The sequence below is a fragment of the Rhinichthys klamathensis genome, unplaced genomic scaffold (assembly GCF_029890125.1).
Source record: "Rhinichthys klamathensis goyatoka isolate OS25496 unplaced genomic scaffold, OSU_Roscu_1.1 h1tg000369l_1, whole genome shotgun sequence".
Classification (NCBI taxonomy): Eukaryota; Metazoa; Chordata; class Actinopteri; order Cypriniformes; family Leuciscidae; genus Rhinichthys; species Rhinichthys klamathensis.
This window is the reverse complement of record NW_026606877.1, coordinates 2,798,974-2,825,594: the sequence shown is the minus strand read 5'-3', so window position 1 is coordinate 2,825,594 and position 26,621 is coordinate 2,798,974. Positions and strand designations below refer to the sequence as shown.

Genomic DNA, 26,621 nt, shown 5'->3' with positions numbered 1-26,621 from the left:
AATCTTAATCTGACTAAAAAATATAGTGCGTTTACAGCATTTGCCTGGGGGCGTTTATCTATTTTGCAAATGGCCTCAACACATTATGAATAGCGCGCTCTGCGAGTGGGTGTGAACAAATTAACGATAATGAGCTGAGACAGGAGAAACTGTACTTCTCTTTAGTTTCAGACAGATTACATTGCAGGAGAATATTTGTTTTAAATGTGAATTGTTTTATTTAAAACTAGAAATTTAAAGCGTTCTTTAGACGTATGTTTCATGTTTGTGTGATAAGTATTAGCGGAGTTTCCGTTCATTTTCCAGACATGTTTCAGAAAGATTTTTGCGGAGACAGAGTGAGCTGAAAGCGCACCCTGTTTATTTTATTTATTTAAAAAAAAACACAAGGTTTTGATGTTAATGTGAGTGTACACAAAAAAAGAAGACCCTCTATAGTTTATAATCATGTATTGATTTTATTTATATGACCATAAATGACGGAGTATTTTAAGTCTATGTTGCTGCTATGTGAAAAAACCCCAGCAAAACGCGCGGGCGCGTTCTTGGTCCCCAGAGGGTTAAGGGTATTGCTTTGTTGCTGAGTACACTGCCTTTGGCAATGCGATTAGGTACCAGGATGATGTAGGCGCTGTTTAAACAGCTTTTCTGCCAACGAAGGCTCCATGGTTAGGTAGTAGGCCTCAGCAGGCCTCCTTGACCGGGCAGCCCCCAAGAGGGCTCTTTAGCCCAGCTTACCTCAGGTGGTTGGCCTTAGTAGTTCAGGCAGCAGACTCACTGATGGGTAGTAGGCCTTAAAGGACAACTCCGGTGCAAAATGAACCTCGGGTGTAATAACACATTGGTACAGACTAAATCGTTCCCTGAGATTTGTTTTCATGATAATCGAATGTAAAGAGGTTTATCTCTAAAAACAGTTTAGCTTATAACGCTAGTATATTGGGCATCGAGTAAGCAAAAAGAGATCGCTAGTTAATACCATTAACAAGGCTCAAATTAGCCCCACACTAACACGGCAGCATAATGAGTGTCCTTACATGCAAACCAAAGCATTGAGAACTTTGTAAGTGTATAGACAGTTTAATAAGAAGATACTTTACACAGACAGTACAGTTAGCGCATACAGACAGGACCCATCTTGGAAACTAGTCTCGATCAGTCAAACCACGAACACGGTGATATGTGAGCTGAACTGTGACTTGGAATCTCATATGGTCCGTTGTTTCCGGAAGAAAGCACTGAGCGCATAAGAGAAGCACTGAACGCAACAGAGAAAATAAAAAAATAAATATAATTTATCTTATCTTCAATATCTACACGTACTGTTCGCTCACCTTCGTGGTTCTATTGATCGAGACTTTTTTCCAAGATGGCTCCTGTCTGTATGCGCTAACTGTACTGTCTGTGTAAAGTATCTTCTTATTAAACTGTCTATACACTTACAAAGTTCTCAATGCTTCGGTTTGCATGTAAGGACACTCATTATGCTGCCGTGTTAGTGTGGGGCTAATTTGAGCCTTGTTAATGGTATTAACTAGCGATCTCTTTTTGCTTACTCGATGCCCAATTTACTAGTGTTATAAGCTAAACTGTTTTTAGAGATAAAACTCTTTATATTCGATTATCATGAAAACAAATCTCAGGGAACGATTTAGTCTGTACCAATGTGTTATTACACCCGAGGTTCATTTTGCGCCGGAGTTGTCCTTTAACAGGCCTCCTCGGAGGTGGATCCCAACATTGTGGGACATACATTATGGCCACGACCAGGTAGCTAGCCTTATTAGGCCTCCTGTGTGTGGGCCCAATAATATGTTAAAATAGTATGGTTCCCAACAGTGTGTGTTGTAGCAGAATAGACTTGCTATCAGCTAGTAGGCCCGACCAGGCCTCCCTGATAGGCGATTCCCCAGCAGCGGTTGGCCTTAACAGGCCACCATGTAGCTCAGTCCCCTTTCTCTCTGTTCCGTGGTAGTTAGTCTCCTTCATAAGAAGACTTTCAGGAGGCTGGCTTAAACAGGCCTCTCCGAGACTGGGCCCTAGGACTGGCTGGCCTTAGCAGGCCGCCTTGGGACTGTCACCCAGATTCAGGGCTCATGGCAACCAGTTGCTTAGACTGCTATCAGGTAGTAGGCCTCTTCAGGCCTCCCTTAAGGTGAATTCCCACCTAGGATGGTTATCAGGTAGTAGGCCTCACCAGGCCTCCCTGAAGGTGAATTCCCACATATGGTGGCTATCAGGTAGTAGGCCTCACCAGGCCTCCCTGAAGGCAAAGCCCCAAGAACAGGCAACTGGACAGCTAGCCTGACTTGCTATCGGGTAGTAGGCCTCACCAGGCCTCTCTGTAGGCGATTTTCCACATATGGTGGTTATCAGGTAGTAGGCCTCACCAGGCCTCCCTGAAGGTGAGCTCCCACATATTGTGGTTGTCAGGTAGTTGGCCTCACCTCGCCTCCCTGAAAGTGAGTTCCCACATCCTGTGGTTATCAGGTAGTAGGCCTCACCAGGCCTCCCTGAAGGCGAAGTTTTCACTTATGGTGGTTATCAGGTAGTAGGCCTCACCAGGCCTCCCTGTGAGTGGTTTTTCAGTGGTGCTGGGTTCAGGAATCTACTGGCCGCTTGCTATCAGTTCAGCTGGCCTTAGCAGGCAGCTGCTGAAGGCAGGCTTGCGCCCTGGCTCGACTAAAGTGTTCATTCTCTGCTACTGGTTCCCTCCCGGAACTCTCTTTTTCCTGCCTACAGCCTGGTTTGTCTACCAGGCGGACCATGTGCTCCCCTCACCAAGGGTCACTATGAGCATGCGGACTCCTGAGTCTGTTCAGACGGTCGTAGGCCTCTTGTGAGGCCTCCCAGTTAGATTAGTTCTTAGGCCTTCTCAGGCCTCCTCAGTGCTTTGAAACATAATCACTGGGTAGATCCGTGGATCGAGCAGAGTAACTCCCCTCCCTAGCAAGGGTTGCCAGCACTATGCTGGCACTAAGGCCAGTGTCCAGAAGCTCTGTCTTCGGACAGACAGGAAGTGGCCAGACTGAAATGTCTATGTAAGTGACACCAGGTCAGGCCGTCCTGGTGGCATTTCGGGTGGTACGTCCCCGAATAGTGACTGGTTGGGATTCATTGACAGCTATTTCATTAATACTTTGTAGACACAGAAAGGTAGGAAAGACATCGTTAAAATAATCCATATGACTACAGTGGTTCAACCTTAATTTTATGAAGCGACGAGAATACTTTTTGTGTGGCAAAAAAACAAAATAATGACTTTATTTCTTCTCCTCCGTATCAGTCTCCGACGCACATTCACGAGAGCACCACGACACATGCGTGTGATACATGTGTCGTCTCATCGTCTGAATTATCCAAACTTTCAAGATGTGGCATGACAATATCACAATCGATGCAGCACACACTCTCCAGTTCAGCAGGCATCCCTTGACATCTACACCACCAGCTCTCCAATGCTCTTTGTCTTTCAGAAGCTTGTGGCTGTGGTTGTGTTGCAGTCTCTTCTATCTCTTTTAGTTCGTTCTCTGTATATTCTGGTTTGAAATAATGCAATTCATCCTCTTTGTCGAAATCTGCAGACATAGTTATGAACTGTTTTATGTTGAGCGTGCGTCTTCCTCTACTTGTAAACAGCCCTCCGTTTCCTGGTCATATGTCGGAACGCCAGCTCCTGCGTCATCATCATCACACACATGCGTCGTGGTGCTCTCGTGAACGTCGGAGACTGATATGGAAGAGAAGAAATTGTTGAATAAAGTCGTTATTTTGTTTTTTGGTGCACAAAAAGTATTCTTGTCGCTTCATAAAATTAATGTTGAACCACTGTAGTCACATGGACTATTTTAACAATGTCTTTCCTACATTTCTGGGCCTTCAAAGTGTTAATTAAATAGCTGTCAATGGAGCCCACCCTGAGACATCAGATTTCATCAAAAATATCTTAATTTATGTTCCGAAGATGAACGAAGGCTTTAAGGGTTTGGAACAACATGAGGGTGAGTAATTAAGGACATAATTTTCCTTTTTGGGTAAACTATCCCTTTAAGATATCTTTAATACTTCTTGAGTTACAGGCATGCAAACGAGGCAAAAAACACAATAAGTGTTTTTTCCCCATTTTTGAACTGTCACTGTTGGCATATAATTAAACAAAGATTGCTAAAGTCAACAGATTTAACTAATAGACCTACCCATTTCTGTTTAAAAATAAAATAATGATGCTGCCATCTTTCTAAAGTAATTTTACACCCCTGTAATTTGGCTCCAAATCTCAGGTGAAAATTGTCATTTTGACCCCTCCTTCTACAAAATAGTGGATTACTGAGTAAATATACATCCATGACATTTAATATTTTGTCTTTCATCACTATAAATGTTTGTCTATCTTCAGAAAAAAATATTAACATAATCAACGATTTGAGCTGGGGACCTCTGTTTGAGTTGACACTGAATGACCCAGCAGTGTGTGTGGATTCAGGATCGCTAACAGTATACCGCTGCTCTTGTATTTTGAACTTGTTTTGACCCCATAGCGAAGAACAAAAAAGAACTACACCGTAAGTATATAAGGGCCTTTAACCCTCTGGGGACCAAGGGGTTTTTGGGGCCCTTGGGATGTTTTGACATGCACTGACATTTGTGCTTTTTCAGTTATTTATAAACATGTTAATGGCAAAGGTGTAAATTTACTCTATATAGCACAAACGGGGCTACCATAATATGTTAGCAACATGTATGTACATGTTTGTATTTTTGAGAGAATATTATTTATGCATGGTTATTGAAAAAAATTAAAAATAAAAGTTTCTAAAATAAGGCCACAAAAAACATATTGATTATTTCTTCACAAGACTTTTGAAAATTGTATCACATAGTCTAGAATATTTGCTCCAAAACTATGTGAGAATCATCCTGACTACTCATTCAGATAAGTCAATAAAGTCTTTTAGAATGTGTATGATGTATTTTGTTTGAGAAAGCTTTATGCGAGGAGGCGTGATCTCTCATGAATATGTATGGAATTTCACACCTGAGAAAGACAAAGACCCTCCCATAATGGCCCTATTAGGTGCTATCAGGCCCTATCATTAAGAAGAGCCTTGCACAAAGAATGAGGAGATTTAAAAAAGAATGGCTTTTAGATTGTTTGGACAACACAACATAATCCAAAGATACACAACAAAGGACAAAAAAGCACATTAGTAAACACACTGATCTAAAGAGGCTTGCACAGTCACACAGCATGGTCCCATTCCTGAAACATAGTACATACCTGTCATTTCCAAGGTGTTTGATTTTTCATTACAGTATCCTGTGAATGTTGAACTCAGCAGGACTCATGCCATTTTGTCCCTGTAAAAAATAAATAAACCCCTGTGAACATGCTGATATCAAGAGAAACTATATGGCTGCACGACTTTGGGCATGCATTGTAGATTTTTCTGGTTAAAATTGCTTTTTAATTACACACACACACACACACACACACACACACACACACACACACACACACACACACACACACACACACACACACACACACACACACACACACACACACACACACACACACACACACACACACTGCTTAGAATAAGTGAACACACCCATGCTAAAGTTGACTAAAAAGAGGAATAAAAAATCTTAATGCCTTAATTAAAAAAATGAGGAAAACTCCAACCTTTAGGGACGTGAATAATGTCCCTGAATTCTTTGTGAATGAATAATGTATCGCAAATAATTAAATGTTCTTCTTTAAAATACAGGGTGCATACGTCTGGACACTTCTATCCCCAGAAACTCCTAACAAATGCTGATGTCTTTATTTTGAAGCTTATTTGATGCTTATTTGATTTGAAAAACTTTATCCAAAACTAGTCAACGAAATGTTGTCTTTTATTTCGTCTGTAACAGTGCGTATCTGTGCGTTCATTCATTCATTCATACACACACACACACACACACACACACACACACAGAGAGAAACATGATTCACATTTAAACAGTATGCTATTTGTCCGTTTACAGACACTAACATTATTCTATATCGCGATTAGAACAAAGCACAAGCATAAAACACTTACACTTCTCGGCTGAATCTGTTGGTCTTCCTCGAAGTGAAACCAGCACTTGTTCTGTGGTAAATGTCCCAGGATTATTCCTCATAGCCGCGCAAGACGAATCTTAATCTGACTAAAAAATATAGTGTGTTTACAGCATTTGCCTGGGGGCGTTTATCTATTTTGCAAATGGCCTCAACACATTATCTTATGAATAGCGCGCTCTGCGAGTGGGTGTGAACAAATTAACTATAATGAGCTGAGACAGGAGAAACTGTACTTCTCTTTAGTTTCAGACAGATTACATTGCAGGAGAATATTTGTTTTAAATGTGAATTGTTTTATTTAAAAGTAGAAATTTAAAGCGTTCTTTAGACGTATTTTTCATGTTTGTGTGATAAGTATTAGCGGAGTTTCCGTTCATTTTCCAGACATGTTTCAGAAAGATTTTTGCGGAGACAGAGTGAGCTGAAAGCGCACCCTGTTTATTTTATTTATTTAAAAAACAACACAAGGTTTTGATGTTAATGTGAGTGTACACAAAAAAAGAAGACCCTCTATAGTTTATAATCATGCATTGATTTTATTTATATGACCATAAATGACGGAGTATTTTAATTCTATGTTGCTGCTATGTGAAAAAAAAACAGCAAAACGCGCCGGCGTGTTCTTGGTCCCCAGAGGGTTAAGCAACTTGCAATTATCTCTAAAAAAATATATAATAAAATCAATATGTCTTACAGGCCCTTTTGACAGCTGTGATGCCTGATTACGTGATTAAACTGGACCCACGTTACTTTTTTGATTATTATTGGATGATTATTAGCTTTACTGATTGATTGCCAGTTAAAGGTTAGTGCACAACAGTTTAGAGTTAGATTTGAGTATTTGTCTATATTGGCATCCACACAAAGGCAGTAGCATTTTACATGGTTAAACAGCAGTTGAGAACAATGTTCTATTACACTGGTCTCCTTCTGCATATCCTCTTGCTTTCCTTATAGACTCATCAAGAAATTATTCTTGCCATAAATGGACATTAATTTACTTTTATTTTACATGATTAAAGTGCTCAGTGCAATATTGTGCAAATATACTCCCTCTCCGCAAGTCAAACAGTTTGTCAGTGGCTCAGGTGGTTGGTGCAGTGACCTGTGGGTCTGCAGGGAAGAGTGTTGAACATGTATGTTTGGTGCATACTGATTCTGTATTCAAGCACATAAATTGCACGGTCTATTTACTTGCCTCTGGCAGTTTGATAGAAACTGGGTATGATTTTTATAATAATAATACATAATCAAGTGTTATTGTGACTAATGGGTGCAGAGCGATTCACTTGGTGCAATTGTTCAGCTTTAGGAATCTGTTACACTTCGGATGCATTTTAAAATGTCCTATAAGCCAAAAATGACTTTTGAAGCATAGAGTTCTTTTGAAATCGATGCAGGCATGGAGGAAGGTAAACCATGTCTTCTTGAGCGCACAGGATGGCGCTGAGAAGAGGTGGCCAGGTTATAACTAGGAAAGAGTGGACTGAGAGAAAGAGAGAGCGCTAGTCTTTCAGCACATTCCAAAGCACGGCCTCTGAGAGGCTGTTCTGTGTCCAGGAGGCCGGCTCTGGGGCTGGAGGTAAAACTGAGAGGCTGTTCAGAAGAGCAATGAGGTCGGTCCATGCACACACACTTGAAGTACTGTACATTTGAACACTCGCCCAATCACGTGCACAGAGCTGAGTACGCAGTTGAGCATATGGATGAACTCCCACAACAGAAGGGAGCACATGCACGATCACAGATCAAGATGGAGAAGTCAAGATGGTTTGGCGTATTCATGATGTCAGTATGATTTGTTTGTGACTTAGCTATATGCTCCCAATTATGTTGTACACGAGTTGAAACACACATAATGCACTAATATACTGGTGAAAATGCTTCTATTTTGCACTTTTTTAAAGGGGTCATATAATGGTACATGCACTTTTACAAGTTGATTGTACTGAACTGTGTGTTGGCAGTGCCTGTACACAACCATCATATAATGATAAAAATCCATCCAGTGTTTTTTTTATCTCCTTATATATTTTCCCCTGCCTCAAATCGAGCCGTCTGACCGTGTGACAGTCGGAAGCCCCTCCCACAATTGTTAATTGACAGCAGCGTTTCAACACAGACCCGCCCTGAGTAAGCTATGTCATCATAGTCCGCCATTGTTGATACGCTGGAGCAGAATGGCGTCTAAGCGATTGTGGTGTTCTGTTCTTGGGTGTAATAACGAACACAGCAGTCATTTTCATGTTCCTAAATCCGAACCGCTGAAGACGCAGTGGCTGAGTTTTATTTTCAATGGGAATATTCCCCACGATCAACGTCAATGCTTTCATGTTTGCGCGAATCATTTCTCACCAGACTGCTTTATAAACGAGGGTCAGTATAAAGCTGATTTTGCTAAGAAGCTGCTCCTGAAAAAAGAATCGGTACCAACTATTTGTGTTCCAGCTGCACCTCCAAAAGAAGTGAGTGTTAAGTTTTAATACCCTTTATATTAATCTTTGCAAATCGCGAAAAAAAGTTTTTCATGACCATTAACTGTAACATCAATCTGTCAATGAACTAACGTATACATCAGTAAACACATAGCGTTCGTATCTCACTACTCTACCCTGGCAGTACATACAAAGATAGATCAAAGTGACATTACGTTAACCAACCATTCAGAAACGTCCTGTTCGAGCCTTAATTGTCGAAATTCTTCGGGGCCGTCATCTTGTTCCGGGTCTGACTCCGGTTCAAATTGATACGGTTGCACAGATGTGTCCTCAGAGACTCCCGCTGCCATTCTTTCTCCAAAATATACCCTCAACTGTCGTCAAGGCAACACTCCACGGGCCCTATCTTGCACTCGGCGCAAATGACTTTGTACACTGACGCATGTATCATTCCTATTTTGCACCCACGCAAAGCGGGCTTTTCCCTCCACAGATGCACGTCAGTTAACTAAGAAATACACTTGCGCTCCCCGGGGCGGTTCAGCGCAAAGAGGAGGCGTGTTCCGGCGCAAACTTTCCCTCATGTTATTTTGCTGTTCTATAAAACAATTGCGCCACTGACCAGAAAAAAACTAGTCTAAAGTCAGTGGCGCGTTGCGCGTTGTTCATTATGCTATTTTAAGCGCGCATGTTTGGCCATAATGTAGCGGGTGCACAACGCGCATACGATTCTCTCATCTAAGCAGCAGTTTTCATTTTTGCAAATCATACATTATTACGATAGATAGATAGATAGATAGATAGATAGATAGATAGATAGATAGACAATTTATTATAAAAGCATACATGTAGCTTACACATTTACCCAAATTATTATACGCTTGTTTAACAGAAGTTAATTTGGGTGGGTTTCTCCATCCCCAATGTCACTTCTCTGTGTTTTACGGCCCTGACGAGAACGTTGCTCTCCTCGGCTGTGAACCGCTCCTGGCGCGCGCCTGGTAAATCCGCCGTTATAATAGGAATCCGCTTTAGAATAAGCGCGCCTGCTCTTAAAGGGAATGTGAGATGACGCTCTGATTGGTTTATTTCACGTTACGCCCAAACCACACCTATGAATAATGAAGCTACTTCAGACCAACCCCTTTTAGATTTGCGCCAGGCGCAAGAGGCATTTATCCCGCCGGGAAAATAGCAACAGCGCCGGGATCCGCCCACAAAGTTACTTGCGCTTTGCGCTTTGACACTTGCGTTTCAGATCGTTAAAATAGGGCCCCACATGTGTTGTGTCAAAACGCCCCACAGAGCAGAGGGGCGGGGTTAGAAAAGCTCATTATCATTTAAAGACACATGCACTTAAATGGCGTGCTGAAAACAGAGCTGTTTTTGACCAGGTGAAATGAGTGTTTTCTTACAATACTAATGAGAATTTTTAATTAAAGTATATTACACACTTTTTATTTAGACCCTAAAGAATCATATTAACTTGTGTAAAAATGGCATTATATGACCCCTTTAAATGTTTTTTTTTTTTATTAATTTTTGAATTTCTAATGAGTATACCAAATAAAATAAAAACGTTTAAACCTTACACCCCTATATCTTAACTCATTACTTTAGTCCTACGTGCCATCCAGAAGCTTGGGTTCTGCACGTGAATGGTGCCTTGGGGTACCATCCCAAAGAGGCACAAAATCACTTTCACAGACCTTAACCTTAACTCTGGCTATCTCAACCCGAGCTGCTGAGTCTTTAGCCATCTTCAAGAATCTACTAAAGATGCATCTCTTTCGGCAACATTTGACTCAATAATACAAACACTTACTATTCTATATCCATTATATTAAAAAAATCCTTGCTACTTGTCTAGCTGAGACTGGTCATGACATTCGCATATTGTTGCCCTATTGTTGATTTGACTGCTTCAATTGCTCTCTTCATTTGTAAGTCGCTTTGGATAAAAGTGTCTGCAATGTAAATGCATGAATGTTTGGCCAATCATTATTACATATTCGGGTCTTTAACGACCCGGATCTATATCTAACACGGATGGATATCTACCTGTCGCGATAATATAAAACTTTCCTGATATTATAGTAACAATTACAAAAGAATAAAATAAAGTGTGTTACCTTTTGGAGCTTGGAAGTGTTCAGTTTGAGCAGATGTTTTATACCATCATAACTGTCCTCGTCAGAGCTCATTTCCCAGTACATTCATCATCTGGCTCATATTCGCGATCTCAAACATATTCTCAATAATTTTCAACATCTTCAAAATCAATATTTTGATTGCTGACAGCTTGTTCACCAGATCAACCATCAAGTGACAGTGACACTAATATTTGATTGAGTTCAGTACTTGCTCTGCGGTACATCGCTGAGCCATTTCATGTTTTGCTGATGATACTTCCAATTCTTTTGATTTCTGCCTGCGGTAACTATGAGTGAAACTTCACTTCATCATTGTGTATCAGACATTGCCACCTTGTGGAATAAAGGTGAATTGCACTTATTCAGTCATCAAAGATTAAATTTTTGTTGTGCAGAATAATTATACTTACACTGTTACACACCTCGTCGTTAACGGAAAAACACGCATTCGTTTGTAAAATGTTTTAAACTTTAAAAAAACTGAATGAGGAGAAGTGTAGTGATTGATGATATTTTAGTATGTCTTTAATTTTATTTTTCTTTGTGTCACACTATAAGAAGACAATCTGTAGAAAATCAGAAAAGGTATTGGTAATTCATTTTCTGCCACAGCATTATCTGTTAAGTTTATACACATTTCCTTTAACCCTAATACATAATGCAATGCGTAATTTAAAATATGGGTAAAACACCTGTAAGAAATAAATATAGAATTTTTTTTCATATTAACACAGGACATTGTGCCCTATTTTTACGTTTAATTTTACTAAGTTTCTTAGTGCATAAAGTTATTTTTTCAATTATTCAAAATACCAAAACTCTCTTTCTATTAGATAGGGGGTCATATGCATTTTAATTTTTTCTTTTCATTTAGTGTGTATATGTATCTGTTTATACATGCATAGGGTCTGCAAAGTTACGAAGATCAGTGTCCCACAAATATTTCATTCTATCTAACAGAAGATACTACTCCAGACCTGTCTAAAACGTCTAGATATTATTTTCGCTAATATCTACGTCACAATGTGAAATATTTGCATAATGCCCTCTCAAAGGCAAATGCAAAGAAAGAAGATGAGGCTTCAGTGAATTGTAGTGTTGCCGTTGTGTTTAGATGCGAAAGCAAAACCCCTTTGTTTAGCCATCCAAAAATGTATGAAATTAGGAACCAGTCGCTAAAATTTATTTATAACGCTGTTCCTGAGCAGTAAAACCCAAAAGTTAGATTGTGTACAGTGTATTTTATGGAGGACAGCTTTCTGAACCTGTGAGAGTACAACGCCGGCTATACATTTCAGTATGTTTTTTTTAACTGTATTTTATGTTGTTACATAAGGACATAAAGTTGTTATAGTGAAAAAGAAAAATTGAACTATTTTAACCTATCTGAAAAATAAGAGAGTTACAAAATAAAATTGTTTCAAAATGTTCTACTCAAGTCGATTCCAGTCTATCTGCTTGATCATCCGCATTTTCAGAATCTGACTCGAGCTCAAACTGATATGTTAATTAAACATTAAATTGTGTGTTTACAATTTAGCTGAAGCTCACAATTATGGTAAGGGGCGTTACATTTCCGACACACACTTGAGCTGTTTGGCCAATCACAATTCATTGGGTCAACTGGCCAATCAGATAACTCTGGGCTTTTCATATCATTACATTATTATATTTATTATAGTTATATAATCAGTATACCAATTTGAATTTTAAGTTTTCTTTTTAATTTTATGTGATAATTTTAATATTTTCGTTTTTGTTTATTTTGTTTTCTCACAATACTACACCTTTTAGTTTTCATTATATATTTCCATATTTTCAGGTTTAAATTATCCACATTTTGTTGATTTCTAATAAGTTTGTGTAATTTCAGACTCATTAAGACATTTGGTCAGGGGAAATCTGATTAGTTTATTGAGTTTTGCAGGAAAACCAAGTTCCCTTTCGAGGGAACTCGAACTGCGTCGATGACGACACTTTGGGGAACGCCCTTAGCGTAACACATCTGAAGTATGAATGAAACTAATCCAATCCTGATTGGTGCTGCGTCATGACGTAACATGTGACAGCATACACGGAAGCTACAAAGGGACGCCGGCACACAACAGAGTTAGCTTTTTGCTCTTCAGCAAGCGCTCTGTGTCAAACTGTCTGTCCTATTTGGTGTTGTTTGTCCCATAAGAACTTCAAATAAAGGTCTGCATTGCAATATAGAATCTAGTGGCTCGGATCTCGCGTTTGCAGAGGCAGCTCGTAGATTACGGGTCTACTCTGCAATACGATTCTGTGTGGGTGCGAGGCATTCGCAGTCAGCTCCTGAGGGTGCTGGCAGTGTTCATTGAGAAATATCTCGACGCGTACATATGTGCGCTGTCGGATGTTTCAGCCTCACACCTGTTGACTTTCTTCTCGAGGGATGAAAGCCAAATATATTGTAATGGCTCGAATCTTGCGTTTGTCGAGGCAGCGTTTAGATTACGAGACCATATAAATAAATATTAAAACAGTATTGTCTGGTGATTATGGCTGCATTTAATTCTAAGAAATTAAAATGATGGAATATTATCTGACTTTAGATATTTTAATTCAGCCTACCATTCAGACCGCGTTCCTCTGCCGGGCAGGGAGTCCGGGTTCTACAGACGCTACTTCATAGTTCCCAAAAAGGATGGGGTGTTGCGCCAATTTTAGATCTAAGGTACTTGAATCGTTCTCTGAGGAGATTCAGGTTCAAGATGCTCACTATACCCATCATCATGAGTCAGATCAAATCTGAGGATTGGTTTGTCACGATAGATCTAAGGGATGCATACTTCCACATATCCATCCTTCCATCTCACAGGAAGTTCCTGACGTTCACTTTCGGGGGCAAAGCATTCCAATATATGGTTCTTCCATTCGGCCTGGCTCTCTCCCCTCGCATGTTTACCAAATGCATGGATACAGCTCTAGCTCTGCTGAGGCTTCAGGGTATCAGGGTGCTAAATTATATCGACGACTGGCTTATTATGGCCCAGTCACAAGAGCTGGCAGTTCGGCATCGAGATGTTGTCCTTGCCAACATCCAGAGCCTGGGGTTGAGACTCAACATGAAAAAAAAAACATGTTGGCACCAGCCCCGAGAACCACGTTCCTGGTAGTGGTGTGGGACCCGGTCACGATGCAGGTACAATTGTGTCCTGCACAGATCGTGTCCATCTTGGCCACGGTGACCAGGATAAAGCTAGGCCAAGCCATCACTGTAAAACTGTACAACCACTGAGGAGGGACCTGCTTCCACAGGCTGGGGGCTCAATATTCACCCTCGACCAGACCTGTGGAAACTTTGGGCCTGACCCCTGAGGGGGCTCAGTACCTAGAGGCTGGCCTGTCGGCTGGAGTGGTTGAGACCATACTCAGTTCCAGAGCTCCTTCCACGAGGAGATTGTACAGCCTAAAGTGGAATGTGTTTCCACTTGGTGTAGCGAGCGTGAGGTGGACCCAGTTAACTGCCCGGTTGGCTTCAGTGCTGGAACTCCTCCAAGATCGCTTCTTGGCTGGTCTTACCCCGACCACACTCAAGGTGTACTTGGCTGCCATTGAGGCTTTCCACGCTCCTCTGGTTGATGGGCCTCTGGGGAGACATCAGCTGGTCGTACATTTCCTCCGTGGGGCTCGGAGGACATGTCCTGCAGCTCGTACCAGAGTTCCCACATGGGACCTGGCAGTGGTTCTCAAAGGGTTGGTCGAGGCCCCCTTCGAACCTCTGGAGTCAGCTGAGGCCAAGAACCTTTCCCTCAAGGTAGCTTTATAATTAGCCATTACTTCTCTGAGAAGAGTAGGAGACCTTCAGGCGTCTTCAGGCGTTCAGACCATCAGTAACCGGATCGTTCAGGCTATCTCTTTGGCCTATCAGGTGCACAGCTTGCCTTCACCTTTGGCCGTGAGGGCTCATTCAACCAGAGGCATACCGTCCTCTATAGCCCCCCTTTCAGCCCCGATCCAAGAAGTGTGCTATACAGCAGGATGGGCCACCCCTCATACTTTTATCAGATTATATAGCCTGAACATTCCTTCTACGCCAGGCACTCTAGTGCTCTTGTTCTAAGTGTGCCTGTGCGCAGCTTCACACTGGGACAGGCAGGGCTCGTTGTGGCATAGTGGGTAGTCATTTCCCAAAGTGTCATCATCGACGCAGTTCGAGTTCCCTCGGAAGGGAACATCTCGAAAGGGACTGTAACCCCTGTTCCCTGAGAAGGGAACGAGACACTGAAAAATGTATGATTGCATAACACTGAGTAGAAGGAATGTTTGGAGGTGAGGCACATGTTCGGTACCTGTACGAATGTTGTGACTTACCGTATGTTAGATGAAAAGATAAATGTAAATGAGGGGATGAGGGTTGAGTGATAAATAGAGCATCTGCTCTCCCAACAAGACCATACGATGGATTTTGGCAAGGGCCTTGCATTTTGTGGTGAGACTTAGGCCCTGTCCACACGGACACGGGTATTTTTATAACCGTGACTTCTTTTACGTGGTTCGGCCGTTCGTCCACATGAAAACGCACTGAAACCGAACATTTTGGAAAACCAGTGCCAGTGTGTGGATTTTCTGAAATGCCGGTTACAGTGTTGTCGTGTAGACAGTGATACCGGGGTTTTTGCCTTGCGATGTCAGAGTGTGCGCCGTTATCCGCTGTGTTTGACGTCAGATTTGCGCTTCTGATTGGCCAACGTGGCTTTAGGGTTAAGGTTTATATTGCCGCCTGCTGGCGTGGCATGCTCTTGACCGCGCTTGATACGTGTTTTTGCGTTTTCATGTAGACGGAGACCGAGCATGTGTGGACGGGATTTTTTTTGAAAACGCTGTAGGAAAAACTCTGGTTATAAAAATACCCGTGTCCATGTGGACAAGGCCTTATTGTAACCAATGAAGTCATCTACATTTCAGTCACATACATGACAGCCAATGACAGTCAAATACATGAACATATTTCATGTGCACATTGTCAAATCTGGTATTGTAAATAACAGTAGTTATAGGATAATTCTCTAGAGAGGTCCTTGACTAGACAGACTTCAAATTTCTGTTCATTTCTGATAACAATTGGTCTTTTTTTGTTCTCCAAAGGCTGGTATGATTCGTACTGATTCTGATGAGTACTTCATTGAGCCTCTGGAGCAAGGGACACAGGAACACGAGGAGAGAGGAAGAGTGCATGTGGTATATCGAAGGTCTGCAGTATTACAAGCTCCGTCAGACATCTCCTTGGATTACCAGCCGATCCGTACGTATCACTGGTTTATTAAAGTCTTGTGTGCATCTGTTGATTCTAGCCTTGTCCCATTTCCTGTGTATGCCTTGGGCTTAGGGTTTTCCACAGCTTCATGTTGTAGATCATTTAATAATGCTTGATTTGAAAGCAAAAAAATAAATAAAAATAAATTATATTGCCTTTGCTCAAATGAAATCAAATGCATCGTGGCACTTTTTAGAAATGGCGTACTAAAGCATCCCAGAAACTCTGAAGTCAGACATTCTTTGTAGGTGGGCCAGCCCATTATTGCTTAACAGCATCTTACCAACCAGATCACATAAACCTTTTTACAAGCCGCCATCAGGGCGTGTGAATGACTGACAGCACTTTCAATTCACAGCCTACTTTTTTTTGTTGAAGTAATTTTATAATCACGTTCGAACAGTGGGAAACTCTGGGAAGTCAAGCCCTTTGTGCGGTCACGACCTTTCGAGATTTCCTCTCAATTCAGTCACTTCTAAAGAGTCAAGTGCTTGTGTGGTTGTAGCGGTTGCCATGGTGATGTGATGGCATTCCATTGTCCCAGGTGGGAAACATGCCGTAGGCAGAGATGATTACGCTCTCGCTCCTGTTGCTTAGATAGCCACAGCGTGCTGGTTATAAGATGAGGAAAACTCTTCTCTGTTTGGCCAGCAGACCTTGAAGTTATTGCCACTATCAAACCTTTTGTGAATTTTAATGTACTACTTTTAAAACCTAACAAATGTTTAGCCATATGTGAATTACATAAAAGATGTAAGATTCATTTATATGGACAAACCTCTCTCAAGGTATTAAAGGGATAGATCACTCAAAGATGAAAACTCATTTACTCACCCTCAAGTTGTTCCAAACCTGTATGATTTTCTTTCTTTTGCTGAACACAAAAGAAGATATTTTGAATAACATGGGTAACCAAACATTTGATGCGCCCCATTGCCTTCCATAGTATAAGTTAATGGGTCCCATCAACTGTTTGGTAACTGACATTCTTCAAAATATCTTCTTTTGTGTTCAGCAGAAGAAAGAAGTTCATACAGGTTTGAAACAACTTGAGGGTGAGTAAATTATGACAGAATTTTAATCATTTTGATTTTTTGGAAGAACTATCCTTTTAAGCTAAGTTGCTTTTTCACTGTATGGGAATAGCTCTTTTTTTAACATAGTATCCTCTTTATGGCGGCTGGTCTCATGAACATCAAAAATACAATGATCTAAAGAGACTCAATTGCATGCCTTATTCAGCTGTCTTTCTAAAACATCTCCACTCATTCAAACTGTGGCCAGGTAGCAAGCTGTGTAGGTCCAACAGAAGAGAAAAAGTCAACGCCGCTTTGCTGCTTAACCTTACGTTATGTGTTATTTGAACTCCTGTGTGGTACACAGGTCAGCTGCTCACTCTCCTGACCAAAGAGAAGTTCTCCTTCCTAAGTCAACGTGTCTAGAGCTCTAAGAAAAGACCAAAGCATCTATCAGGTTACATTTGCAAGTGTGCTAGTGTGCAAGTGTCTGTCCTGTTAGCTCAAACAGTATAGCATGGTGATGGCAACACCAAGGTTATAGGTTTGATTCTGTGTCTTTCTTGAATATCATATAAGTTGCTTTGGATAAAAAGTAAGTGGGTTTGTTGCACTATAGGTAACACACAAGTTGCTTCTATTTATTTTTTTGGCCACGTAAGGGAATAAAAATTATGTAGACAGCTCTCAAAAACTCACTAGTATCAGTGTAATTTACATAAAACTATCATGCTGATCCATGTTGATAGATGGCTGTGCAGCGTCTAACACCATTGTGTTTTTTTTGTGATTTTACTGACTTGGATCTTTGAATCTCATTCAGCAAAAGGAATGAATCTTTATTCAAGCATTTTTTTTTCATTTTAGCATAATTAATACAATTTTCAATAGCCAGATTCCCCCCAAAAGTCACATACACAAACTTTGATCATATTCAGAAATTGTTTAAAATGATGACGCAGACAATGACAAATTACGAGACACAGACATGATTAATTCAGTCTTCTGGTCCAATTCATTCCTTGTCAGATGGCAGCTGCATAGGCTGTACAAGAAACAGAAATGATTAGCTCACCAGAATCTTCTGGTTAGAGTCGCTTTTTTTGTCATTTGACGGCTTAAATTGGCTCTGTACAGGAAACAGAAATGGACTGCGTTTCTCAAAAGCTCTGTAGGCTAGGTAGATTATAGAAAATTACACAGATGGTCTCAAACAACTTAGCTCACAATGCTTTCGAGAAACGTAGCAATGGTTACTTCACTTTTCCTAGGCTGAATCCAAAATCGCCCCCTATACCCTCAAATATGGCATTATTTAAGGGGACAGCCATTTGTAGTGGTGTCCGAAACCATAGTGGACGTTATTGAGTGCACTCATTCAATCCCACATTACACCACAATAACGAGTGTACAGCCGATGTACGCTCAACGGCTGTCCGAATTCGCTCTCTTGTTTTCATTCTCTCCTTCCAGTGAACTGCATTAGTGGACTAACGTAGGGAAATAGTGACTGAGGGTTTAGGGGGTGATTTCGGATTCAGCCCTAGAGTCTCTCCTCTGGTCCAAGTTGTCAATTTGTCACGTGATTTCTACTCATCTCTGTATGTATTTACAAATTATCATTTTAATATCAAAAGATGTGTGTAATAAACAGTTTTTATAAAGACATTTAGGAATTATGAGCTAATTTCTGTATTCAATACAGAATATATGCGGCTCTCACGTCACGTGACAAATGAACAAAAGAGACTCGGACCGGACAAGAGACCCGGGAGGTGAATTAATTAATCATTTATTTCGAAGCCTATGTGGCTGTCACTTGAAAGAAGGAACGACTCGGACCTGAAGACTAATCAATTCTGTTTCCTGTACAGAGCCTATGCGCTTTCCACATTAGTTACAAATGAAATGGCCAACACAAAAGGAACGAATTGCTCTCTGAGACAACTCGTTATTCCCTAGTCAAATAAAAGATTTGTTTGAAATGGACAAATCGTTCATGATGCATCACTAGTATCTGCTAACACTAGCTACTGACTGCAGATTTTTATTAAATTTACTGGTGTTTTTACTGATGAACATTGAATGTTTGATGATGCCAAAGGTAATCTAAATGTAAAATCAAGTAAATAGGCATGCACAACTTTCGTTTATATCCAGGTGTTTGAGAGCTAGATTTAAACTGTATTTCACACTTATCTCTGCCTACACAATTTAGTCCATAATGAGATTAGCAATGGGCCGTCCCACCCTCAGTGTACATAATTCAGGCCATGCTGTTCAGTCAAACTCATTCTGTGATGTTGAGCTCTTCTTTAAACAAGCTTGATTGCACAGGGGAAATAAGTAAATCATCTGAATGATACTTCTTTTCTAAGCCGTACTCTACGAACACAGTTTTGGGTGTGAATAATGGTAAGTGTTCCCCAGGGCCACAGAATAAAAAAATATTGTTTGCTTTCATGCAGATAAATACCAGCACATAAAGGACCGTATTAAAAGCTTTTGGAACAACTCCATTATCTGTTTAACATGGTTACCACACAGCTTTATCAGCATGTCAGTGTGCAGTGGCTGTAATGGATGACAGCAAGTCTCCTAAATGACACCGCAACAACTTGAAGCACAATTGTGAGATTATAACAGACTTGCCACAGAGTTCTCGCTTGTGATAACAAATCAGAAATTGCCATCGTAATCTAGATTCAGTCTCCCTCCGAAGACTGAGTCATCCATCTGAAAGGTCATGAGGTCTGGGGGACCAGATAACATCAGGACATTGATGAACCCATTTAGTGTAAATTGCAGGCCAGGCTGCTGGACGCCTACTTTGTCTTGGTTGCAGTGCATGTTCCGTTTACTCCTCAAGTGATTTGTCACTGGCTGTAAAGATTGGCTCCAGCCCCTGGAGAGATCAGTGGAACCAAAGGGAATAGCAATTATGGTGGTTGACAGTCACGGCATACCATGTTGGGTAAGGCACCTATTAGCATGCTGCAGTTGCTAGGCTTTTAATTAAAGATGCAAGATCAAGACCGAAGGAAGAGAGAAAAAGACTGTGGTAGCTCTGAGAATCTATGTCAGATTGGACTAGAAAGTGTAGAGGTGTAGCACCTTTGGGCTTTTGTCTCAAACCTGACAGTGTCTTGAGGGTTCAATCCAGATTTGGCAAATGGAAAATAGTTGTTTATATTTGAAACGATGCCCACTGAGCTTGATGGATTTGGGGGAGCCTTCAATACAAACAACTGAGGAAATTGAAAACACCCACTTAAACACATAATCCCTCCACAATGCACTAGTGTATGGTTTCAGAAAATGTCAAGCCGAATATAAAAGGTGAGACGACAGTGAGATAAAGAGAGCTGTTTTCTGAGGACTTAACTGAGACTTTTTTTGTCAACCTTAATCCGCTTATGGTGGTAGTACAACAATTTTCCTTTTTGCAGGTTAAAGTCTTCAGATCAGGATTTAATTGATTTTATTGTCTTTTCTTCATTGCTGTGCTATGTTTTAGAGAATGCACGGACATATAGAACATCAAAACCTTTAACAGATCAGATAAAATAATCTTTAAAGGGAGATTTCACCCAAAAATAAAAATTCTGTCATCATTTATTGACCGTCATGTCGTTTCAAACCTGTATGACTTAATTTATTCTGTGGAACAAAAAATAAAAAATAATTTGAAGAACTGTTTTTGTCCACACAATATAACTCAGTAGGGTCCTCGCATTGGATCCGTTTTTACTTTCATAGTATTTACTTTCAGACAAATGTTTAAAATATGTAAATAATTTTTCACTTATGGGTGAAATATCCCTTAAAACAACAAAATAATCATATTAAATAGAAACGGCTGCTGAATATTATAATATTTTACAGGAAAAGCAATTACTTTTGTACATCTTCTGTTCAAAATTCAAACAGTTTGTGTGACCATTCAAGTACTTAAAAAGAATACTTAAAAGCATATTTGGTGTTGCCATTCGGCCCAGAGGGAGTCTGAAATATGTATGCCTAAGAACTTAACCCTCTGGTGACGGCAAACGCACCGGTGCGTTTTGGCAGATTTTTTTCACATAGCAGAAAAATAGACTTAAACTACTCCATCATTTCTGGTCATACAGAGTTAAGACATATTAAAAAATAAACTGTTAAATGTCTACTTTTTTTGTGCCCACCTACAATCGAAATAAAATATTGTGTTTTTGTAAAATAAAGAAAATAAACAGGGTGTGCGTTCTGCCTCTCCATGTCCGTGAACTTTTTTTCTGGAGCACGTCTCTAAACTTAAACAAAACTCAGCGAATACTATTCACCCAGACATGAGCAATATATGTTTATGATCATTTAAGTTTGTACTTTTAAATTATCTAATTTAAAACTAAAATAAATATTCTCTGTTTATGTAATCTATATAAAAAGAGAGAGGTGTCAGCCGTTCTCATTATCGTTCTCGCATCTCATTATTCCGCTAATGTGACACGCCCATGGAGAGCGCGCGCTATTCAAACGCTAATGATCTGAAGCAACACATTGAGGCGTGTAAACGCCCACATAAACTCGGTAAACACACTATATTTAGTCAGATTAATGTACTGTCGTCTTGCGCGGCTGTGAGGAATAATCCTGGGACATTTACCTACCTCAGAACAAGTGCTGGTTTATTTTCACTTCGAGGAGGGAGCTGGGCTGTAAGTGTTTTTTTTCTTGTGCTTTGTTCTAATCGCGATATATAATAACGTTAGTGTCTGTAAACACAAAAATAGCCTACTGTTTAAATTTGAATCATGTTTCTCTGTGTGTGTGTGTGTGTGTGTGTGTGTGTGACTAGTTTTGGATATATTATAAAGTTTTAACTCTAAAATAGACATAAAATAAGCTTTTGTTAGCAGTTTCTGCTCATATGTGAAATATATAGTATGTTTTGTCAATAAACTAATCAACTAAAATGTTATAGTGTTTGTTCCAATGCAAGCTATATCAAAATAATGAATCCTTAACTTTGAAATATGTATGATAAAATGTATTGGCCTACTAAGACATTTATGGAAAAAGACAATTTTCTTTTCAAGATGTTTCCAACTCTAACTTTGAACCAATTCTGTAGAATGGCCCATATATTTTTATATATATTTATATATATTTTTACCTATTTGAACAGGATTTGTTTCCAGGTATGACTAAAATGTGCTTTTGACTTCCATTTATATTTTGATTTTATATATATATATATATATATATATATATATATATATATATATATATATATATATATTTTTATATATATTTATATATATTTTTACCTATTTGAACAGGATTTGTTTCCAGGTATGACTAAAATGTGCTTTTGACTTCCATTTATATTTTGATTTTATATATATATATATATATATATATGTATATGTATGTATGTATGTGTGTGTGTGTATATTGTCCTTGCATTCTTTCTTGTGTGACACACCTGAATGAAAGGCTCATTATGCAGGTCTTTTGTCTTCTCAGGCGAGAACCACCTAATTATTCACAATGGGGTTGGGCCGTTCACGCCCATTCGCATATTGCCTTGGCTAACAAAAAATGTTTTTCACAATTTAAAAGAATCTATTGTGTTATGTGAATGATTAGACAGGATGATTTTCAAATCATTTTGAAGCAAAAACTCTAGGCCACAACTTCCATTAGTCAAACGTCTTGTGGACACATATTTAGTATGTGTTTTGTGGCTTTATTTCAGAAACTTTAATTTTGAGTTTTTTTCAATAACCATGCATAAACAACATTCTCTCAAAAATACAAACATGTACATACATGTTGCACATATTATGGTAGACCTGTCTGTGCTAAATAGAGTGTAATTTCACCTGTGCCATTAATATGTTTATAAGCAACTGAAAAAAGCACAAATGTCAGTGCATGTCAAAACATCTCAAGGACCCCAAAAACACCTTGGTCCTCAGAGGGTTAAAGATGTTAACAATTTCAACTGGAGAGTTGTTAATATAGACAGGTGTATGTGTGGGTTGGTTCTTTCTAAAAATCTATGATTACCTCCTTAGTTGTCCCCACATTGAAGGACAGATTGTTTCTGCGGCACCACATGATCAAATTATTCACCTCATCTCTATATAGGCAGTTTCGTTATTGCTGTCAATGAGCCCTACTACAACAGTAGTATCGTCTGCAAATTTCACAATACTATTAGTGGGATGTTTTGCAATACAGTTAGGTATACAGACTATATAATAGAGGACTGAGCACGCAGCCTTGAGGTGCTCCGGTGTTTAACACTATAGAGGCTGAGTATTTAGTGCCAACTCTAATTGTCTGGGGGCGGCTTGTTAGAAAGTCCTGTATCCACCTGCAGATGGAATTACAGAGGCCCAGGTCTAACAGCTTAGGTATTAACATAGAAGGTCTGATAGTATTGAAGGCACTGCTATAATCAACAAACAGCATCCTGACATACGTATCCCTGCCCTCCAGATGCTGGAGCACAGTATGTAAACCCAAGGACACAGCATCATATACAGCTCTATTTGATCTGTATGCAAATTGTAGTGGATCAGTGGAGACAGGTATGCTGTTGTTGATATATGCTTTCACGAGCTGTTCAAAACACTTCATAATCACAGAAGTCAAGGCTACAGGTCTAAAATCATTCATACAGGTGGCAATCGTTTTCTTAGGCACAGGAATTATGATTGATTTAAAACAATTCGGAACCACACAAAGAGAAAGTGACAGGTTAAAAATGTCAGTGAAAACAGAGGCAAGTTGGCTATTACATGTCCTTAAGACTCGCGGAGTAATGCCATCAGGCCCAGCAGCCTTCCCTATTTTCACTATTTTCATAAAACTTTACATGTATCAATGGCTGAGACCTGATATGCTTGCCTGCTGAACACATCCCCAGTTGGAGATAAGATAGAGCGATATTGTTCTGAAGGGGACTCTAGGCGCGTTTGGCAAGGCCTACAAACGGTCACTAGCTACTGTGTGTGTGTTCCCATTTGGAGGTACTATGACATGCACATCCCCAGTTGGAGATTGTCCCAGCGTCAGTGCCTCAGCAGCGCATTCAAAATGAGCATAAACAATTTTCAAGTCATCTGGGAAGGAAGCTGAGGTTGTGACGCCGCTATGTTTGGCCTTGTAGCTAGTGACCGTTTCTAGGCCTTGCCAAACGTGCCTAGAGTCCTCTTCAGAACAATATCGCTCTATCTTATCCCGATGTTGTTTTTTAGCAGACTTGATTGCATTCCTAAGCTCGTATCTCGCGCTCTTGTAACTAGCGTCGTCCCCAGATTTAAAAGCCACTGTCCTCTCATACAATTTCGCACGTACATCGCTGTTTACTCACGGTTTTTCGTCAGGGTAAACGTTAAAAGTACGCGTAGGAATACAGTTGTCCATACAAAATTTAACATAATCAGTAACTGCCTCAGTGTACTCATGCAAGGTAGCAGAATCACTAAAAACTGACCAGTCAGTAGATTTGAAACAATCCTGCAACATAAGCTCACCTTCAGCAGTCCAGCGCTGTACTGTCCTCACAATGGGTTTCTCCTTCTCTCCTGCTTGTACACAGGGAGCAGCAGTACAGAGGAATAATCTGATTTCCCAAAGTGAGGCCGGGGGATAGATTTATAAGCTCCCTTGACGGTTGAATTGCAGTGGTCGAGAGTTTTGTTGCCTCTGTTGACACAGTTGACGTCTTGGTAATATTTCGGTAGCATGGTCTTCAAATTACAATAATTGAAGTCACCGGCTACAATGGAGAGGGCTTGCAGGTGCAACCTCTCACACCTGTTGACAGCGTCGCAGAGCTCCTCCAGGGCTACCTTGGCATTGGCTTGGGGAGGGATGTATACCGCAGTGAGTAAGGCTGATGGAAATTCTCGTGGTGAGTAAAACGGGCGACATTTGATGGTAAGATGCTCGAGGACCGGCGAATAGGAGTGGGAGATTACTTCCGCGTCAGTGCACCACGAGTTGCTCACCAAAAAGCACACACCCCCACCTTTCGACTTACCAGTCATGTCCTTATCCCGGTCCGAACGAAATATGGAGACACCGTCCCTGTCCGGATGGTCCGATGTTAGCCATGTCTCTGTAAAACAGAACACAGCAATTCCCCAGATCTCGCTGAACACTAACCCGGCAGTGGAGCTCATCCATCTTGTTGCTGATAGATTGCATATTTGCCAGCAGCATACTTTGGATTGGACGCCGCGTAGGTCGATTCCGTAGCCTCACCAGCAGTCCCCCGTGTCTTCCTCTCTTCCACCCATATCGCCTTTGATATCCAGTGCGCCAGGTTTCTGATACTTTAATAATATCCACAGGTATCATAGATATTGTAGACAATTTTGGAACATTTTGTCCGATGTCCAGTAAAGTTTGGCGATCATAAGTGATAAGGGAGGACGTAGGCTATATTATCAAACTAATGAGTAAAGTTAAAACTAACACTAGGCGCGGCGTGAGAGAGGCTCGCAGCACTTTGGTAAGATCCCTGATCACTAAGTGAAAGCTCCAGAAGCAAGGACAGTTGGCTTCTCTGACACATTAAGGATCCGCAGAGTAAAGCTATGTGGTTACACAGTGAACACAAGGACCTAAATTGTGAGTAATTGCATCCCTGAAAGAGCCAATCCAAAGTCCCCTCCTCTTCCATTGTGCTGTCAAAGACTTGAATATTTTAAAATAAATATTTTCCCAAATAAAGAATAAAAGGCCTTTAAAGTGCCTTTTCATTGCACTAAATATCTTTAGTTCTAAATAGCTAGCGTCTTTGTTCTTTCCCAGCCTACATGATTGTGAAGACACATAAACACGTCAGATTTGCTCTAGCACTTCTGAGTAGGAAGTTCTTAGAGTATTAATTGGTATAAACAAAGTCATAGAAGATGATATTTGCATTTGCCTGGAAGCGGATGGCATCATCTTAGAAAACACTTTGTAGTTTAGCTGATTAGCAAACTGTTGGCGTCTATGTGCAATTGCCAGAGTTTTCATCATGAGACTATTGGAAATGTCTTGATCAGGGATCTTAGCAAAGTAGATGATTAAAGCAACATTATGTTATTAAGCATAATTTGTATGTTCACAAGATAGGAAACATTGTTTAGGCTTTTAGACTGGGGGAATTTTTATGTTATTGCTTATCTAGCACTGTATCCACTTTAATAATTAAAGCTTACAAAATACAAACCAAAAGGGGATGAGATGAGTCTGTCATGAAAATATTGTGGTCCATCAAATAATGAAACAGGGCTTCTAGCTTTACATTCTGGTCCTGTATGATGTGTTAAGGTGTAAAATTGCATGGCTAAGAGAACCCAGAGCCTGTTGAGACAACTATTGCCAGTTGCAGAACTTCATTTGCATAATACAAATATGGCAGACATAATAAGTAGTCTTAGAATAAGTACGTCTTTAATAAGTGCAAATTCAGCATACCCTCAGGCCAACTTCAGATGTATACTATTCGGTTTGAATATCCTACAACCATGTTTAACAGAGGATATAAAGCTAATCTTGCCTGGGGCACTCACATTTTTTAAAAGTAAATGCTTTGGAGCAGAAAACCAGAAACATATACCTGCTTATATT

The 26,621-nt window shown here is 40.2% G+C and overlaps 1 protein-coding gene across 4 annotated transcripts in view; it reads left to right on the top strand.

Moving 5' to 3' along the window:
- Positions 1 to 26,621, top strand: part of adamts3 (ADAM metallopeptidase with thrombospondin type 1 motif, 3) — a 196,752-nt gene that overhangs the window by 23,438 nt on the left and 146,693 nt on the right. For all 4 annotated transcript variants that reach the window (XM_056233352.1, XM_056233351.1, XM_056233349.1 and 1 more), the window contains exon 4: positions 15,816 to 15,972. In XM_056233352.1, coding sequence (XP_056089327.1) covers positions 15,816 to 15,972 — 157 coding nt within the window. The remainder of the gene's footprint in view (positions 1 to 15,815; positions 15,973 to 26,621) is intronic.